The sequence below is a fragment of the Pistacia vera genome, unplaced genomic scaffold, assembly GCF_008641045.1.
Source record: "Pistacia vera cultivar Batoury unplaced genomic scaffold, PisVer_v2 Contig21, whole genome shotgun sequence".
Taxonomy (NCBI): Eukaryota; Viridiplantae; Streptophyta; class Magnoliopsida; order Sapindales; family Anacardiaceae; genus Pistacia; species Pistacia vera.
The window spans coordinates 1,031,144-1,052,712 of NW_022196013.1; the positions used below are offsets into that span (position 1 = coordinate 1,031,144).

At 34.4% G+C, this 21,569-nt stretch overlaps 1 protein-coding gene across 1 annotated transcript; it reads right to left on the minus strand.

Moving 5' to 3' along the window:
* Positions 1 to 10,641: 10,641 nt before the first annotated feature.
* On the minus strand, positions 10,642 to 13,572 carry LOC116129235 (probable purple acid phosphatase 20). The gene is made up of 5 exons (XM_031414986.1): positions 13,453 to 13,572; positions 12,147 to 12,435; positions 11,435 to 12,009; positions 11,054 to 11,142; positions 10,642 to 10,886 (listed from the first exon to the last, which is right to left on the minus strand). The coding sequence occupies exons 1-5, from the start codon at positions 13,567 to 13,569 to the stop codon at positions 10,697 to 10,699; spliced, it is 1,260 nt and encodes a 419-aa protein (XP_031270846.1). The 5' UTR covers positions 13,570 to 13,572; the 3' UTR covers positions 10,642 to 10,696.
* Between the last annotated feature and the right edge of the window lie 7,997 nt (positions 13,573 to 21,569).

Below are 21,569 nucleotides of genomic sequence, written 5' to 3' on the forward strand. Positions count from 1 at the left end.
ATTAGTTATCAAAATAATGACTAGTCACACAAATATAATATTGTTTAACTCTACCACTCCAAATATCGGCGATTAGAGCCATACTAACATGACAACTATGTATTTTATTTCTTAATTCTAATTTCATTTTCCCAAACAATTTTATTAAATCATTTCTAGTTGCAGTTTTAAAATAACTTTCAAATCCTGGAAAAAATGAATTTTTAATAAATATTTCAAAATATTTATCTTCAGTCATATTAATAGGTTGATCAGTTGTAATAATATATAAAACTAATTGTTCCCTATATATATCAAAATTATAATGCCAAGTAGTACCCATATTAGTTATTTGAGTTTGATTGGTTTCTCTATTTCCATGTTGATGCATATGTTTACTAGCATACATTTTTAAAGTACTAGTACCATTACCTGCATCAGCTTTATATTTCCATAATACTTACATCTTGCTTTCTTCACTTGAACTTCATTTTCTGTCTCGTAAAACTTATCGAAATGCACCCAAACGTCAGATGTGTGCTTGTCGTCAATTCCGACTGCAGTTGATGAACCCACTTTTGCTTGAGATGGAGTTGGACAAGAACGACGATTACGAGGACGATTTCTAAAACCACCGGGAGCTGTAGCAGCATGGGGAGGAAGGGAGGAAATATTATGAGGTGTATCGGATTCTAAGAATGGGAAAGCGAGACTATTTGAATCTATTGCATTTACGTTAGTAAATTCAGGAGGACTAGGATAATTTTCTTCATCATCGAAATTGATGGGATGGAAATATCTATCCATTCCAGTTAAAAAAAAAAATGGATATAGAAAAAAAAAGAATTAAAGAAGGAGAATTGGAATTTGGAAATATGAATTGAAAATTGCAAAAACTAATAAAAATTAAAATGAGAGCAAATTGACAACAATGGGATTGAGAGATTTCAATAGAGAAAATGAAAGAATGATAGAATTTGGGATGTGAGGAAATATGAGAGTTTAAGTCCTATTTATAGAAAAAAAAGGGAAAAGAAAATGACCAAAAAAACCCTTCTAATTGCTATAAAATGGTTATATTTCAAGGGTAAAATGGGTTTTTGTAAAAAAAAATAATTAAAATTCTTTTGTTCAACTTGTCGAGTTGGACGGGTTTTTTTTTTTTTAAAATATAACCCGCCAGGTCGCCGGGTTGGCCTATGAAGGCCCAACTCGCCCAACGGGGTATACTTGGGCCAGGTTAGGGTTGACCCACGTAACTCGACCCATTTGTTCGACCTCTAGATTCTATAGTTAAAAAATTGACTTCCCTATTCATTTGGATTTTTAGTTATCGAAACTGTATTTAACTGGTTCATTAATGAAACACTGCAGAATGGTTCTACTTAAGTTCGCTTGTGCTTGGAAAGATAATTAATGAACATCAACACAATATCAAGCATTCAAAACATAATGTAAAGCACACCAAAGATTTTATATGGTTCGGCTAAAAACAACTTTAGTCTACATCCATGGGACCAAGTCCAACTCAATCAAATCCACTAGCATCAAGGAAAAATACCAATACAAGATAAAAATTAAATACATTAATAAGTAAACATCCATGTTTGCAAAATTTAACTTCACCCTATTGATTGAACAAGCACCAAGCTGTGATTAGATTGGATCCAAGCTACCTCTTGGATGGCACAAGCTCCATTCGAACTTGGATAGCTGAAATCACGTTTCAGCTCACGAGCTTGGACTTTCTTCAAGCTTCGATGATGGAACCACATTCCACAAAACTCATCAATTAGATAGAAGATTGTTAAGATAAATGACCAATAAACAATTAAAGGAACCTGAGTGAAAGAATAAACTCTGCAAAATTTCAGAGAACAAAACAATGAAAATTTTCAAGTTCAAAGAGTAAGGAAGAAGAAGATAAGTTTATATATTCCTTAATGAATCTCAATAGTACACGTACCCTTCACTTTTTAACAACCTTGTTGGACCAATTAAGGACATACATACAACTGTCAAGTGACATTTCATGTACGTTTCAGGAATGAAAAATATCTTAATAAGCAAGGTAAAATTGACACCTGTACTGAGAGATCAGATTAATAAAATGTTTACACATCAAAAGAAATGCATACACATATTTGTTCAATACAATCATTTGAACAACAAAATGTGTACACAAAAAGCAATTTGTCAAACTTATGAACAAAACACAATCTTTACATATTATCAACACAAACATTTCTTAACAAAATATCATCATCACAATCATAAGAGAAACACAAAACGCAAAAACATATCTCAAGTAACATCACAAACATAAGGATATGCTATAAACACAAGCAACATTAAAAAAAAAAAAAAAAATCAATTTAGAGGAAAAACATAAACAAGTTTAGATGAGCAAGACAAAAAGTTCAACTTCAACATAAATTTAAAAACATTAAACAACTCCCCCTACGTAGAAGAAACTTCCCCTAAGTTAAAACCCTTTATGCTCCACCATCTTTAGCATTTAAAAGAAACATATAACTACTCCCCCTCTTTGTTCATAAGGTTGAATTGAACCTCAACGTCGACTGGATTTTCGGGGAGTCACTTTCGCTTGCATAGCTCTCCTCTTGACCCTGTTGCCTTTGAGAGAAACATAGGATTCTATTAAACATGAGCTCTTGTCATTGCGAGCAAAGGACGGTGATTTTCTTTCAGAAATTAACTTTGATGATCCATGATTCAGATAACAATGTGAGATTGAAAACGAGAGAGAATGATTCAACAAGGAGTTTAAGACAACATAGAGAAAGGTTAGCCGAAAAACAATGTAAGCACATAAAGAAATAAACCCTAGAAAAATTAGGAATTTCACTTAAGTGAGAAGACATTGAATTAGAAGTGCACACATAATGACAAGATGTGAGCACACAATTTAAATGATTTGAACATGTGAAGACAATCTAATAAATGTTAGCACCCAAAACAAGTTTTGAAAATGTGAAGACATTCACAAACATGTTAGCGCACAAAATAAGTTTTGAAAATGTGAAGACATTCCACAAACATGTTAGCACACAAATCTCGATGTGACAAGAGTAATAGACAGACACAGATATATATATTGGAACAAACAAGAAGAAAACAAAAATAAGACAAAAATCATAAGATCAATCAAAAGTTTCACAAGATTTTAAAGAGACAAGTTACACTAATCTATGCAAAGTACAACCAATCCATTTCTCAATCTTGAAAGTTTAATACATTATAAGGATCATAGCCCACATATTTCAACAATCAAAACAACAATATCTCAAATCATTCAAGAGAAAATCAGTTGATAATCCTTATCATACGTGTGTGATGTGTCCACAAGAGGAAATTATGACACTGTTAGAGTAGGTGCCCTAGGGCCAATCAAAATTTTGTAATATTGACTCTTGTAAATCATGTTAATATCAATAAAAAGGCATTTTTCTTTATATCATGTAATTCATATTATGTATCTCGATGTATGTTCTTAAGATGGTTGAACTTTGATAAGGGTATCAAGTATTTAAAATCTCAATAGTGAGGACCCTATGATCAAATATGATGGCCATTCTAGAAATGTCAGTAGCCTCAGTATTATCTAACCAAGGGCACAGATAATACAGTAAGACTATCATCGTGTTGAACGATCCTATCAAAAGGCAGCAACATTTCTGACTTGTTAAGATTGTTTGGTGACAACCTGGTGTAACACATGAGTGCTTGTTGTGAGTAAGTTCATTGGAATGACCCATCAGAGGATTTCATATAGATGCTAAACCCAATGTCTATGGAACAAATCCTCTAATGGATAGTGGTGTATGTGATCCTTAGACTTGAGATCATTAGAGCGCCTTGTATGCTAATTGATGTAGTTTGACACTAGCCCAAGGTAGATCTATTTAGATCTATCAGAACGGTAGTGATTGGTTGCATCGAGAAGTATATTGAGGCTATAATGGATTGATAAAAGATTCATCACTCTCGGGTATAAGAGAAGTTATCTCACTGTGAGATTCGGTTGAATGGTAATGACACTACATATGTGGCCAGAGTGAGAATGAGTTGTCGCTCAATCCAATTTTAGTTTGGTCATTAGTCTAGCAATCGTATACCAAGATATCAAGGATATCTGAGGTTGACATTATTTTTGTGCCTCAACCTTAATACGATAACAAATAATGAAGGGATTCGATTGCACGGTAACCATACCATTGACAAGTAGCATTCTTCTCTGAGTCTCTAATGTAGTCCTATTTAGAGCTATTGGTATGGTAGTGATTGACTTCATTGAAAAGTATATTGAGGCTGTGATGGATCTATATAGAATTCATCACTCCTAGGTACATAATAGAGTTATCCTACTGTGCGATTTGGTTAAGTAGATACGACATGTAAATATATAGCCATAGTGGGATTGAGTTGTTGCTCAATCCAATTTTGATTTGGTTGTTGATCCAATAACCAAATACTAACACATCAAGATAACATTTGAGGTTGACACTCTTTCTATGCCTTAGCTTGATGGGATAACAGATGATGAAAGGATTTGATTGCACGGTAACCATATCATTGATAGGTATTGATAAGAGCTTGAAAGTATATATTTTTTTAGTGATCTAATTGGATTATTTGTGGAAAAATGTGTTTAATTTGTGGAATTTGAATTAATTATTTCATAAATACATTTTACGGGATCACGGATGTATTTTGAGTATTTTCAGGTTCAAACCGATATTTGAAGGAAAAAAAATGATGTCGATGGAATTCGTGACAAGTAGGAACAAACGGTGCAAGAATCGGAGTTGAAACGAGAAAGTTGTGACGTGTTGAAGATACAACATAAAATCTGGAAATTCTTCAAGATGAGCATGCTTCGATATTTCGATCATAACTTGAGCTGTAGAAATCAGAATTTGACGATTCTTGTAGAGTTGGAAAGCTTATTCAGAGAGCTAAACGTTTGTGTTGATGACTTTACCAAATTCTGAAGATCACGGACTCGTGGGACAGAAAGAACGATCGCCACAAGGATGGGTCATGGGCCTATTTGGGTTATTGCATTCTCCTAGTCTGAATATGAATGGGTTAAGGCATTTAATTCTTTCCTAAGTAACCTCCAAACCCTAGCACTATAAATAAGGGTCTTTAATTAGTTTTGGGGAGATTAGAGAAGGAGAAAGGATGGCTACTATTTTTGGAGATCGGAATTCTTGCAGTTTTCGTTCGCCAATTTTTTATTTCTTTAACTCATGTTATTGAATACAATGGTTGTTTTTATTACTGCAATTATGAACTAAATCCCTTTTCTAGGGCTAAAGATGTAGCCCAATTTATGAATATGTGTTGACTTTATTGTTGTTAATTCTTATTGAGCATTAATTCTAAGTTTTATTATTGTGTGTAATGCTTTCAATTCTTAAGGATCCGAGAGTTGAATGATATCATGGGTTGGGTTGTGATCGAGAGATGAAACCTGATTTGTCTAAGGTAATAAAACCATAGATTGAGAGAATGCTAGAGATAGGTTACCGCGATCTATGAGGCTCTGGTAAATTTCATAGAACTTAATGATCTCTTAGCTCCTAAATCCAACTTAGAGATATTTTGGGTTGTTGCTTAAGGGTTAATTCGCTAATTGTTTGAGAGAAAGTTAGTGGAATATCATGGAGTTTGGCCTTTAGAATAAGCTTAATTAGGTTAGCAATAATTGTCAATGCATATGATTAAATTGGTGTGAAATCTGTGCCCTAGGTTTAGTCATATTGATCTGTTTACCAAAGTATTAATAAAATTCTACTTTTGTTTAGTTTTTAGTTTGTTTTCTTTTTCATTAAATTCATTCTTAAAATTATGTTTCATCAAATAGCAGCAAAATAAACTAGTTTGGTACTTGGTAGGTAGTTCTCTTGGAATTCGACACTCGTTTACTCGAGCTTTATTACTTGCACGATTTCGTACACTTGTGAATAGCCTGTCAGGTATCAGTCTTCACTAATCTCTACTTGTTGGGTGGCCATGATGCCTTACTAGAGGCCAATCTTGATCTGTGTGTAGTGAGTTAATTAATTAGTGGTTAATCACGATTACTCACTGCCAACATGATAGGAAGCCTACAACTCACACACATTAGGAGAATTAAGTCAAGAATGTGTTTTGATCAAAGAAATGGTTAAAGGGTATTTTGGTATTTTCACAAAGACAAGTGTAGACAGTAAAAATCTACGGTTATGGAACAAGATGTTCCTATGAGGTTGAGGCCACTAATGATCTGTTGAACTTGCACACACAAAGAAATAAGCGCGAGGCTCACGAAAAACACCGGTGTGGTGTTAACTATAGGCACTCCGATGCTCAAGTCAGCAAGGCTGAATGAGGGTTATTTAGTGAGGGTTAAGGGGAGAAAGGGTTACTAGAGTTTGATTAGACACTAGAACTACAGTAGAGGAGCTAGTTCTTAAGAGTAAGAACTTTAGAAGCTAGTAGGTGGTATTGAATAATGGATCCTTAATGAGAGGCAAGACCCTTGCTTATATACTGGTCATAGGGTCTTCGAGTCCTAGTAGGACTCTAAGTCCATAATGGTAGAGTTCCAGTAAATAGGAAAATCTTGATTTATTTGCCTTTGAAGGAGTGAGCATCCTAATTCATATAAGATTCAAGATCTTGGATGAATTAAGATGAAGATGAAATAGGAAGTAGATGTCTTAGGGTTTAAATAGGATTCTAGACCTTTTGAAGCTAACATGGGCCAATGGGCCTGGACCTTAGTAATTGGAAGGCCCAACACATTAGTTGTTTGGTTGGTGAAATGGGCTGGCCTATGGCATGAATCTTGGCGTAGGCCTAACCAAAGTTGGGTCATGACCCTAAACCATATAGTAGATGTTTTGTGTTTGGGCTTGATAAGGCCCAATGATTTTTTGCCCATACAACTGGGTAATTTGGTAATTCTATATAGGTTGTTGCCTATGTTTATTTCTTAATGAAATAGAATAAATAAGATTACCCAATTAATATTAACTATATTATATTAATATTAATTGAATGAATTAAAATTACTCTAATTAATATTAAATATATATTTATTATATATTAGTATTAATTGAAATAAAATACCTAATTAATATTTAATATATTTAGTATATTAATATATTAATCGGAAACCTATTTAATTCTATCCTAAATTGGATTTAGCATAAAACCAATTAGGAATAGAATTGTATCCTATTCCAAGATGAAATAGGACTTTAAGTTTACTATATAAGCAAACTTAAAATTAGATTTAAAAAAAAAAAAAAAAAAAAAAAAAAAAAAAAAAAAAAAAAGGCTTTTAACACAATTCTCTAAAAGTGGTGTGAGTTATTTTTAGAGAGAGAGAACCCTAACAGTTTTTACCAATCTAGCAATTGGGTGATTTATTCTTCGATTGATCTTGCCGATTCTCTGTGTGGATACTGAAGCACGACTCTACACTTGAATCGGATTCGAAGAACCTATTGTGAATAGTGCTGTAAACAGTGATGCAAACAGTGATGTGAACAGTGCCATGAACAGTGCCAAAAATTAAAGTGAAGGAGCTACCAAACATGAGTAAATCCTTCCATCCTTGAATGTATTTTTAATCATGAAAACAGTAAAATCAATGCCCAGATCCTAGGCTTTAAGGTTTAACTAATTTTTAATTGTTAATTCTACTGCATATGTTCTAATCAAACCTTACAATCCATTTAACACACAATCTCCACAAAAGTATAATCAACAACACTTCAATCAGAACATCCCTCCACAATAGCACAACACTCCAGAATATCATCATCGACACCATTTCTACAAAAATATGCTAGCAACACTCCTCAATAACATACATATTCCAAGAAAACAAAAAATCAATCAGCATTCCCCAACTTAAAATGTCATTGTCCTCAATGACTCACAACTATAAACATTCTCCCCAAATTAACATTAAATGATCTCAAATGAAAATAAATCAATAACAATTAAAATAGTCCAACACATTTGAGAACATATCAAACAATAGCAACATATAAGGTGTAGACATACAACTTGAGGGACAATGATGGAGTTGTTATGGGGGTGCAGAGCATGTTTAGGAGTAGTCCTCGACTAGTCGATATGAGTTTCCAATCATTGCACACATGATTATTCCTGCAAAGACAAAAACAACAAAGACATCAAAGCAATAAAAACATATTTATAAAGGTGGGTTACCTCCCACATGCGCTAAGTTTGAAGTCTTAAGCTACACATGATGCGAACAGAAAAGTGCAAGGTGGTTGAATCGTTGGTGGTTCGTTACCTGGCCCTTGCAATTCATCAACAAGTAGGGTCTCATGAGGTCCCAAGAAGGCATATTTGAACTTAATACACCTATTCCGTGTGCACAAGTCGTTTAAGATCTTAGCATAGGCAGGTATGTGCTTAATGATATCTAGAAGTGGAATACCAATCGGCCATTGTCTAAACAACTTGACCATTTCCCCCATCCTAGTGTTTTTCTTAAAACTGGATTCATTATGTGACTCTAGGTATTGAGGAAAAGGTGTTGTCGGCAAGTAAGATGCAGGGATGGTACTTTCTCCCCCAACTTCCTCATTCTCATGTATCGGCGCATCTAACTCTATGGTTGGTTCTCTCTCACCCCTCTCGGCTTGGTTTCCCTCTAAGTTCTCTTTCTTTCCAACCTCAATATATAATTCCCTCTTAGGCCTAGCTAGCTCTTGGCTGCTTTGAAGAGTCATCGCGACCTTAGCTTATTGATGATACCCCACTTGGTGAGGTGCACCACTAGGATTACCTACAACTTGACTCAGCACATGACCTTCATCTCTCCTATATATTAACCGCTTAAGCTATTTGACCAATTTGGGTCTCTAGCTTACTAATAGATTGAGAATGAGAATGTATCAATTTGGTACTTTGCTCTAATTCTTGGAACCTAGCGTTCATGTCTTCTATTTGTTCCTTGCATGGTTTGGAGCATGTCAGCTTTATGTTCTTTCATGGTTTAGAGCATTTGAGCCATCGTTGATTCCAATGAATCGGGCACTGGAGTGGGCTGCTAGGCAGGGGATGGTTTGACCGAATACATGTCCCAATAATTGCTCTACTGATTGAAAAAACTATATGGCATATTATGTATTGGGAGGCTGTGTTTAAGGGAAGATATTGAGAGAACTGGGTTAACTTGTAACTATAACAAACATAGTGGATTGTTCTACAATTCTAACAAACTTCATGTAAATGACGACGTTTTGACTAATGTTATAAAGTCCTGCGTGTGTCTTCTTCCAGTTTAACACAAAATACAAAACTACTTTACCAAAATTTCTAGAAGTTTTCTTCTTTGTTTTTCTTCTATATTTTTCATGACTTTTTCTTGAACATTCTTGAATCTCAACTTTATGGGAGACATTCTGAGGCTATTCTTGCTTCCAGGCAAAATTAGGATGGTTATGCCACCCATTATTGAATGTGTTCGAGTACGAATCATTTCATTTCAGGAAACCTTATGCAGCTTGCACTTGCTCCTCAAAAGAGTCAGGAGTTGGTTCCTCAAATGTGTACTCAACAACTAAAGGTTGTGAAGGCATAGCAAATACATACTGACTTGTCCTAATAGGTGGTGGTTGCCAAGAAGCTTGCCTTTGCATGGATATGAACTTTCAAATTGGTAGGCTAAAGACTTCAACCTTATAGTTTATATCTCTTCTCTTTAAATTAAGAGTAATTTTAAAATTTAAGATAACAAACATCTTATAGTTTATTTTTAAAATTGACCTATAAGTAATTGTAGAGGTGGGCATTTGGGACTGAGTCCAAAAACCCAACCCAAAAACCCGGTCCTAGGATCGGTCCTTGAGAGGACCGGTCTTAGGAGGCCTGATTCCAAAACGGGACCAAGCCTAACAAAGAGGGCCCGGTCCCTCCACTGGGCCCTCCTCCAAGGCTCGGGACTGGGCCCACATCTTTTTACATATTTTCGTTTTAGTCCCTTGTACAATGACATAAAACCCCTTATAAATTTTGAAATAACATAAATTATAGGGGTTAAAAGAAAATTTTACAAAATGTATTAAAAAAAAAAAAATTTCCAGGCCCTAAAAAATTTATAAATTTTACCTCTAAAAAATACTAAAAACCCCCTACAAAATTTCGTTTCGTCCCTTAAATATAAAAAAAATTAGGGGAGAAATTTTTTTTCAGGCCCATAGGACCGATCCTAGGCCCATAGGACCAGTCCTAGGGACTGGTCTAGGTCCTAGAATTACTCATGGGCCTGGGATCGGTCCCAAGCCCATGAGCAACTGGTCCCATTTGGGACCAGTCCCAAACGGGCCCAGGCCTGGGCCTGCTTGGGATTGGTCCTTGACGAGCTCTAAGTAATTGTGTGATCCTAAACGAAGCCTAAGAAAGAAGATATTGTTTGATTGTAAACTAAGAGAATCATGGAATAATAAATGTGGTTAATCAAATGGAGTAATAAGAATTGAATATCAATGCTTGTTGTTGTCCGTTTTCTATCTTATCTTTTTATTACTATTATATGTTGTTAATATTATTTAATTTAGAGTTTGAGCCCAGTAAATAAAAAATTCTGGTTCCATCCTTGTTATTATGATCGTTACTTTTTGGTATTATTGAAAGAAGAATTGAGTATGTTCACAAGTAATTAAGAATTGAGTTTACAAGAAGGATTAGATGAGAGACTAGTGAACCAAATGGAGTCACTAGCAAAAGGCTGGTCATTTTCATTCCTATGCCATGTCCAGAGTGCATGGCTTTCATTCATCACTTCCAGTTGGCCGTGTCCAAAGCTTGCCTCCCTGAATACTGATATTTCTGGCTTTGGCTCCATAAACCTGATAAATGTACAAAATTAGCGAACATTCATTCTCTTTAGTTAACATCAACAATATGGGATTCTTGTCAAATTATTTTTTTGTTAATTAGTAAGGAAAAAGTATTGTAAAAGAAAACAAAGAAGCTAATTACTTACAATACTTGTTCCTTACTAATTCAAACTTACTTGCTGGCAAGGCCTTCACGGTTGCCACCATCACCAATGGTTATATGTACTGGACCACAATTGTTAGCTTTCCCATTGAAGACATGAGTCTAAAATTGACACACATAGAGAAGCATTAATCAATAGTAAGGTTTATTTATACACCCAGATTTTGGAAACTATTAAAAAGCATTAAACAATTGTTAGCTTTATAATTATTGAAAATCCCCTTAAGAAAAGGGAATTTTTTAATAATTTAAATGGGGTATCTAAAAATTATAGGGATTATTTTATAGTTTTTGTCAAGGTAGGTATGCTCATATTAAACAATCCTAGAAGCCCTTTTAAAAAGTTCATAAATGAAGATGTTGGATGTTGAAGAACAAGGAATAGGAAGCTTACAAAACGCTCATAGGCATGGACATGGCCAGCAAAAACAATATCAACCCGAGCCTCATAAAGTAACTCTTCCATAGCTTTCTTCATTTCAACTGATTCATTCTCACCCTGATGAGCAGTATTTGAATTGTACCAAGGTGCATGAATAACAACAACTATCCATGGAGTTATTTTCCTATCAATGTTCTTCAAATCTTGCTCTAACCATTTGTATTGCTCCGAATTGGGTTCAAAATCAGTGTAAGATCCTAACATAACAACATGCACACCTGCAGTATTGAATGAGTAGTAAAGATTTGAAGTGGAACCACTTTCTTCAAATGGCATGCGCCATCTTGAATTATAAGAAGTGAAAGGAGTGTTATGAAATAGAGGTATTCTTTCAATCTCGTGGTTGCCTTGAGTCACCATCCAGGGGCGTTGGCTGGCTAATGGTTCCACCAGGCGCCCAAATGAATCCCATAAAGGTTGAACAAAATCAGCATATGATAAATCTCCTGGAAGTAGCAAGATGTCGTAGTTGGATTTTGCTATTTGTTGTAAGGTTGAGTTGGTCCATCCAGTCTGACCAAGATCACCTGTACAAATTAACAGAGAATGTCTTTGAGCATTTTGTCGAAGAGATCAATGTCCTAACCTTTCAAATACTATGAAATACCCCTGTTCAACTAATAACTGCTAATTAAAACAAATAAAATAAATTAAGCAACATTACCTACGACAACAAATTTGATTGGAAGCTCAGAGGGTGGGGTTTCGACAGTGAATTCGGTGTCAGAAGAGCCACATTGGTAGTAATATGTTGTATTGGGCTTTAAGGGACCAATAACAACATCATGGATTTGACCTGACTTGTAAAGCATATAACGATACGATGTCATATCACCATTAGCAGAAAACGGGTAATCTCCTGGAGATGTACCATATTTTAAAGTTGCAGCAGATTCACTCTTGGTAATCCATGATACTCTTATTTTGTCTTCACCAACTAGAGATATATGCACCTGCATGCAATTCCAGATGAAAATGATATATTGACAATAAATATTTTTTAAAGATAAATACGTTAAAGAAACCCATGGAAAGTTTGGTAAAATAGCATAATCTTATCTTTGTTTTTATTGAGTTTCAGATATCAGGTGGATTCTTTTAAATTGAAAGGAAGTAGAGATGGTGATTGTGAAAAGGATATAAAGGCATATACTTGATTAGAAGATAGATAGCAAATTTAATATTCATTTTCTACAACATTGTTATCATCATATGGAGTCAAATCTTTAATCATTTCTAAATTCATGATATGAATGACCAATTAATAATAAACGTTTTAATCACAGAGAAAATATTAATTTAATTTAAGTATCAGAGAAGATTGACTTTATAAGATACATTCATTCTGCCTAACAATATCCATCATCAAATTGACCAATTTCTTTCCCAACCATATCAACCAAACACTCTCCTAATTTCCATTTTCTTACATTTTACCCTTTCTTAATATTACAATTTCTCACCATAAACAATAATATTTTCACTCTAATTAAGGAAATATTTACACTTACTATTTGATTTAATATTTTTTCATTAAATATTTTAAATACACTTACCATTTTAACCTGAATTCTAAAAATGAATTTGGCTTGTTAGTTAAGAGTAATACAATTAATATCTCAAATTTTACATCTCAAATGATGTGTCACCAAATATGTCATTGTTATCTTAATAGAATACTATTATTGATCTGATAAGTTTTGGAAAGAACAATATTAAAATGCATACTACGTTAAAACTTATCTTTTCAGCTTTCGTTTTTCATATTTCAAGAAAGAAAATTTATATTAGAAAAAAAAAAAAAAAAAAAACAATTCTCTAGAATTTCAAGTTTTCAATTCACAAAATAATAATAATAAAAAAGGATCATACACGAAAATACAGACAAGGAGGAGTTTCCCATAATATCTAATAATTACAAAACCTAAATGAAACCAAAACACAGAAACTAATTGGACCAAAGCAAATACCTGTTGTGGAGATGAAGAACTGGAACGTAATTGGTTCAAAAAAACGAGGTGACGAGCGGGTGGGCGATCATAAGAAAGAGCAGTGATAGATAAAAATACAAACAGAAACGCTAACATGAAATGAAGAGGTTGTAGTTGAAGCAACATGGTGGGCGTCACGGGTGGCAGATCAAGAGCTTGAAGGAATCTAAAGAAGAAGATTTACCTCTCTCTCTCTCTCTCTCTCATGAAAATTTATAGGGGCTTTCTTCCCAGTATGGAATATGGATACAGATTTTCAAAATGATTCTTGTGGGGATTTTTATATATATTCTCTTTAGTCCTTGTGGTTTCTGTTTATCATTTTTAGTCTAGTAGTTTCAAATATTATAATATTGGTCTTTCTTGTTTCAAATTACGCCTTTTTAGTCATTTGGCTTAATACAAGGTTAGTTAACTGTTACATTTATGTTTGAAATGTGTTTTTCATTTTTAAGTTTTACTTATAATTTTGTTATGCATAATGCATAATTTTTATTATTAGTATATATATAATTTTATTACACTAATGATGTTTAATATAATTTTAATAACTTTGAATAAGGTGTATTTTTTTCTTTTCAATATAAAATTTTCAATTAAGCTTTTATTTAGTCAAAAGACTAAAACAGTAATAATTTGAAATGAGAAGGGCCAAAATAACATTTGAAACTTTGGACTAAAATAGGAAACTGAAGCAACAAGGATGAAAAAGAATTGTCTTATTTCTTGGTCATAACCTTAACGTACTTGCAGACAAAATATGTGTCTTTTGGATTGACAAGACACGTGTATAAAGAAAGCATTTCTACTCCAGAATTTGTTAATTGGTTTGTTTTTTTGTTTGCAAGGTTTCGTTACGGTTTCGGTGCCCTTTCAACTCTTAGGGAGCGTTTAGTTCAGGGAATATTGGATTACTAAGAATATTGGATTACTAGAATCTTATATTACCTTGAAGATTACTGAGAATTTTTAAGAAAATATGTTTGGTTAGTTGGTAGGTATGTTATATTAATATGTTTGATTAGGGGGAATAAATTGGTGGATATGTTATTTAAATTACTAAATTGGCCTCTTTTTAAATATTAATATAATAATATTTTTATTATTAACTTTTGAATAATTTCTTTTAACCCCCAATATTTTAGATTTAGCTAAACCACCCTCTCTTATATAAAAATTTAATTTATGACAAAATCACCCCCAACCACACCCCCTTCCGCCGCCTGCCGCCTGCCGCCACTGCAAACCACCGTCGAAAGTCTCTAAAAGTCACCGGGAGTAGCTCACAGTGACCATGAGGCTTCGTTGATGGCCGAAAACGGCCATATAAAGCCATATCTGGCCGTTAACGGCTAGATCCTTGGCCATTATCGGCTAGATCTGGGTGAGATCTGGCAGTTAACGGCTGGATCTATTCTGTCGGAATAGATCTAGCCATTAACGGCCAGGTCCATGGCCATTAACGGCCAGATCTCGCTTAGATCTAGCCTGATATGGCCGTTTTTTGCTATCAATATGGCCAGAAACGGCCATATTGGAGCCTCCCAGTGAATCTCGGTCATTTTTAGGGACTCCGACGACTTTTCGGCAATGATCCGTGGTGGTTGGCGCGTTACCAGCAGTGGTGGCTGGGTGGCGGTGGCGGTCTGTAATTTGTTTTAAATATAAGGGCATTATTGTCCAAAAACTTAATTAAACAAGGGTAAAATTGAAATGGTATATTAATGTAAATTTATTTTAAAACAGGGGCATTATTGTCCAAAATTTTTATTAATAAGGGATAAAATTGTAACAAAAATAAGATTACCTTGGTAATCTTACAATACCTAAGAAAATGAAAATAATCAGATTATTTCCAATATTACCAACAGTAATAACTATTGGTAAAGCAAGATTACCGAAATCTTATATTACTTGACAACCAAACATGGTAATAAAGTAATATAAGATGACATAACTCCAGTAATCTTTTATTACCTCCAACCAAACGCCCCCTTCTAGTTTTGTGGAGTTTGAATCTAAACTGACTTATGACTTAGTTGGATGAACTCTATGAAACCATTATATCACGTTGGCCTTCCATGTTTTACCCTCGAATTGGTGTCTCTGCCAATGTTTTGAAGAGTAATGCTACCTTTACACCACCCTTTACACCATTTTCATTACACCATGACTATTTTACTAATAATAATTTTATTATAATATTAAAAATTCAAAATAATTAAAAAATTGTGTGGATGTGGCATATGCCACATCATGATGTAATGAAAATGGTGTAAATAGTGGTGTAAAGGTAGCATTACTCATGTTTTGAAACCAGGACCGGACCAACCAATCAGACAGGGTTTTGTTCAAGACTCTGGTTCACTAATACAATAAAATCAGATTTATTATTTAGACCATTTTAAACCGCTGTTGGACCGACGGAATGGTGCCAGACCGTCGGTCCAACCGGCCCAGCAGCAAATCCGGTCCACAATAAATCAAAATTCCTAAAACCATTTTACCCTATCTCTCCTTCTTCATTCAACAATTTCAACTTCGAAATAGCTTCAGCCTTCAGAGTTCAACTCTTATCTCTTACCAAAGAAACTGATTTTGTTGTTCGATTGAGTTAAAACAAAAACACCCTAAATAAAAACAAACTCACATGTTCGGATTGTGTGAGAGCATTGAGACAACAAACACCATCGATTCAAACCCATTTCTCTTGCAATTCTATATATCCAGGTTTTATGCGTGACTTGTGGGCAAGTTGCTTTTTTTTGTTTTTGTTTTGTTTTCAAAAGTTTGAAGCAAACAAAACCCGCAATTCAAAATTGTAACTTGATGATATGCGAGGGAACTAGGCCTTGAAAATCTCATCTGTAAATAACAGAATTCCTACGGGATGATATGCGAGGGAACTAGGCCTTGAAAATCTCATATGTAAATAGCAGAATTCCTACGCGATGATATGCGAAGGAACTAGGCCTTGAAAATCTCATATGTAAATAGCAGAATTCCTACGGGATTGTATGGTTAGAAAAGGAATGAGAGACTAATTCAGGCTACGCTCAGGTTTCACTTGGAATGCTCTAATATTAGGCTTTTTTGTACTAATTGTTATGTATCATTCCATCCTGTTAGTCTCCCTTTATATAGTGTAGAGTGAGTTTGAGGAAAATACATTTCTTACCATAGTATGACTTTGAATAGGAAAGAGATTGTGAGAATTTCAGGAGAATGTGGGATCTTTTTCCCTTCTTGGATCATATATTGTCTCCATTCACTTCCTAATTTGAATAAACTTCCTTATTCCCTCATATTCCTCATTTAATAATAATTCTTTTTCTTATTTTAGGGAATATCTCTTAGATTATTTACTTAGGGTGCAAGTAATATCCTTTAGAGAAATTATATTTTTGCCCTTGGGAAAATTTGGGCACTACGTGATCTTGTTGGTGATCGTTTTGATTATGATTTTATAAGGCAACAATATGCCCATTGTTGAGGTTCACTGACTATGTCCTTGTAGCAATAGTTTGGGCGGCCAGCCAGTTATAAATTTCAGTACGTATTTCACTACTCATATTCTTGTACTGATCTAGGAGAAACCCTACCCTTAAGGGCTCAAATGTGCTCGGATCAATAAGTCGTTGGTTGTTACAGGATAGAAGAGTTATTGGTGCAACAATCACACCTAGAGGGTTTCCAGTCAAGAAGATGTTGCCAGTGTTGGCAAAGGTCATTCTAGCGTTCAAGGCCTCTTTTTCCTTGGTTGTCTTTTTTCGGCAAAATGTGTGGTCACCATGTTGTTGATATGACTTTTTGTTTGACTTTCCTACTAATGGAGCCAATTGTTGATGCTAATTTTCACACCAAATTAGAAGTCACAACTTGCCCTTGGATTGGTGTCTTTGGAGTCATGTTGCCTCTGGAGTTGTCCTTGACTACAGCGCTTGTCCTTATTGCTGTATAAAATAGCAGAGTTCCTATGAGATTGTAAGGTTAGAAAAAGAATGAAAGGCTGATTTAGGCTATAGTCAGGTTTCACTTGGAATGCTTTAATATGAGGCTTTTTTGTATGAATTGTTATGTATCATTCCCACTGCTTTAAAATTCGGACCAGACTAGTTGGTTAGACCGGTCTAATCATGACTTGATAGCCTCTTCGGCCCGGTTCAGGTTTTAGGGGGTTTCTACTATATTTCAAACTTGTTGGGACTAACTTGTAATTTTTAGGGGCAGTTTTACAATATTTCAAAAATGTAGGACTAATAGTACTTTTATTTGGGCATTTTTGAAATAAATGAAAATTTTAGGGGTATTTTTGTAATGTACTAAACTTTAAGGACTAACGTAATTTTTTAAAAATATTTTGTTGTTGACATCATCGGTCCAACTGGTTGGATGGTTGACCTGTGACCCGATTACCGTTCTAAGTCTCATAACATGTCAGGTTTTAAAACAATGATCATTCCATGCTATTAGCCTCCCTTTATGTAGTGAAGTAGAGAGAGTTTAAGGAAAATACCATCCTTACCATAGTAGGACTTTGAATAGGAAAGGGATTGTGAGAATTTTAGGAGTATGTGAGATTTTATTCTTTTCTTTAATATTATCTTGTCCACATTCACTTCCTAATTTGAATAAACTTCCTTATTCCCTTAGGGTCCGCATGGGAGTTTCATGGTAGCGGTTATGAGGGTAAACCACTGTAACGATTTTGAGGGTAAACCATCATAGCGGTTTTGAGGGGTTTTTAGTAGCGGTTTTTAAAACACCCAACCTGTGCTTGGAAGTTTATTTTCTAGCAGTTTTAACAGTTTTTTAAAATGATAAATTTACATATATGCCCATAAAAATACCCCAACTCTAACTAGTACTTTCGAGTTTTGTTTTTTCAATTTTAAGTAAGAGTTCTTTATTTGTTTTCTACGTATTAGTATTTTATAACTTCAAATGTGATAAAGTTTTCTTATCATTCTTCGCCATTCTTTGCAGCATATGGAATGATTGAAAAATTGTAACTCTACTTCTCCAAGAAAGCATCTAAAAATGAGATTTTAATAATTTTTTAATTTTTTTTTAATTTTTATGATTGCTTAAAATTGTTTTATATTTAATATGGTTGAAGACTTGCATAATATAATTAATATATAATATTTAATTGGGATAGTTTTATAAGAGATAGGGTATTTGTGGAATAAAATTTGAAAACCAACTAAAACACCCCGATTTGGGGTGTTTTATAAACCCCTCAAAAATACACTACACTGGTTCTAGGGGGTTTTTGAGCCAGTCAAAACCAATGCATAAAAAATTTGGCAAGTAATGGTTTAAAAACACCTCAAAACCAGTGAAAAAAAAAAAACTCCCAATCAGACCCTAAGTGTTTGATTTTTTGCCTAAGTGAACAGCAGAAGATAGAAGCAGTTTACATTTAGTTTTGCAGGTTTAACCGAGCTTGGCTCGGCTCGTGTTTAGATCGAGTCTAGCCGAGCCAAGCTCAAGCTAAGCATTTTCCTTATCAAGCCGAACTCGAGCTCACGAGTTTGAGCTCGAGCCACTACCTAGCTAATCTGAGCTGAGCTCGAACCAGCCACTACTCGGCTCGGCTCGTATGCACCCCTAGGTCTACCCTTGATGGTGTGGCCAGATGTTGATAGATTTCCGCGCAATGATTCAGTGGCACAATGACCTAGTGTGGCTTCCATATGGCAATGAGGCAATTGTCCATGATTTTTTTATTAATTTTTATTAATTTTTTAAAATTTTAAAATTTGTTTTTGTTACAATAAATTTAATTCATATTTTTTTTGTCTTTTTCTTAATTTTTACTGTAGTGAAGAATTTCCCCTAGGGCAAAAATATAATTTCTCTAGGGGATATTACTTGCAACCTAAATAAATAATCCAAGAGATATTTCCTAAAATAGGAAGTAGAGTTATTATTAAATGAGGAATCTAAGGGAATAAGGAAGTGAATGTGGACAAGATAATATTAAAGAAAAGAATAAAATCTCACATACTCCTAAAATTCTCACAATCCCTTTCCTATTCAAAGTTCTACTATGATAAGGATGATATTTTCCTCAAACTCTCTCTACTTCACTATATAAAGGGAGGCTAATAGTTGATATTCTCATAACAAACCAAAATTGAAATGCACAAATGCTCATAATATGATGAAATGAAAAATTAAACAGAATGCAATCATTTAATTAAAATCTCTATCCAACAAAAAACTTGATATAAGTTACACTTTTTTGGTATTAGGCTCCCAGTATTCTTTTCTTACACAGCTCGAAAATAGCATGAAAAAATTAATTTTCAAAGAATTCTACTGTAGTAAGAAATCTGTTGTTCCTTTCCTTTCAGGGCACTTGAAGCCTACACTTTCAAAGAATTCTAGCACATTATCTCTTGGACCTTGGTAGACATTATCTCTTGGCTTCATGTATCTGACAATCTGGAAAGTTGTAAAGCTGTCCAGACTAGTTAATATCTCATCCATGAAAAGAGCTTTGACAGGTCCAACCAACATTTCTCCTGCATTTATACTATTTACCCTTTGTTAAAATGTTGTAGATGACTAAATGTGGATCAAGAATCTATAATGACTCACCCTTAAAGAGAACAACCAAAGAGAGCAACGTCAAGCACCCATCCAGCCTACACACAAAACATGGCAGCAAGTTGTTGGAGTTGGAGCCCTAGAGCCAATCGATTATTGTAGAATTGACTCTTTGTATTAATGTTTATTAATCAATAAAAGACATTTTATTCTATATCGTGTAAATCATATTGATATGTATTGATATATGTCTTTAGGATGGTAGAACCGTGACGAGGGTATCAGGTGTTTCAAATCTTGATAGTGAGAACCCTATGATCACATATGGTAGCCATTCTAGAAATGTCCGTAGCCCCAGTATTATTATGACCAAGGACACATATAATACGATAAAGTTATCATAGTGTTAAACGACCCTGTCGAAAGGTAGTGACTGATCTCACTCATCAAGGTTGTTTGCCGACAACCTGGTGCAACACATGGGTGCTTGCTGTAGGCAAGTTCACTAGACTAATCCACTAGAGGATTCCATATAGATGGTAACCCTAGTGTCTATGGAAAAAATCCTCTAACGAATAGTGGTACATGTGATCCTTAGACTTGAGATCACCGGAGCGCCTTGTGCATCGATTGGTATAGTTTGACACTAGCCCAAAGCAGTTCTATTCAGAGCTGTCACTACGGTAGTGATTGGCTGCATCGAGGAGTGTATCAAGACTATGGTAGATCGACAGAGGATTCATCACTCCCGGGTATGGAAGAAATTATCTCATGACACAATTCAGTGTATGGCAATGACATTAAAGCTGTGGACACAGTGGGATTGAGTTGTAGCTCAATCCAATTTATTATTCTGGTCATTGGTCCAGTAACTGAATACAAACGCATCGAGAGCAACTGAGGTTGACACTATTTTTGTACCCCAGTCTCGATGAGATAACATATGATGAAAGGATTTGATTGCATAGTAACCATATCATTGATAGGTAGCTATTTCACTGAATCCGAATCTATCGGGTGGCCATGATGCCTTGCTAGGGGCCAATCTTGGTTTGTGTGTGGTAAGACGATTAATTGGTGTTAATTGCGATACTACTCACTACCAATATGTTGAGGAGGATCGAAGTCACACACTTAGAAGATAATTTACGAATCAGTTTGTACAAGGGGTATTTTCGTCTTTTAGAACAAAAGGGTATTTTGGTAATCTCACAATGCAATTAAATTTGCTGAGGTTGTTGCCTGTATTTAATTTAATATTAAAATTAAATTAGTGAGATTATATTTAAATATATGTACGCATATTTTTAAATGTATTATTATTATTAAATTAAATGTTAATATATTTTATATATTAATTGATTTTAATAATGATAATAATAATTAACTAAAATTTAAAATACCAATTAAAGGGTGTTTGGTTACAAGAGTGGATTAGGGTTGGAGCCCGTGTCTATTCCATATAGGAAAAGGGTTTTAACTCTTGCAGTATATAAGTGCAACTTGAGTTAAAACATTCATTATTATTATTTTCAATT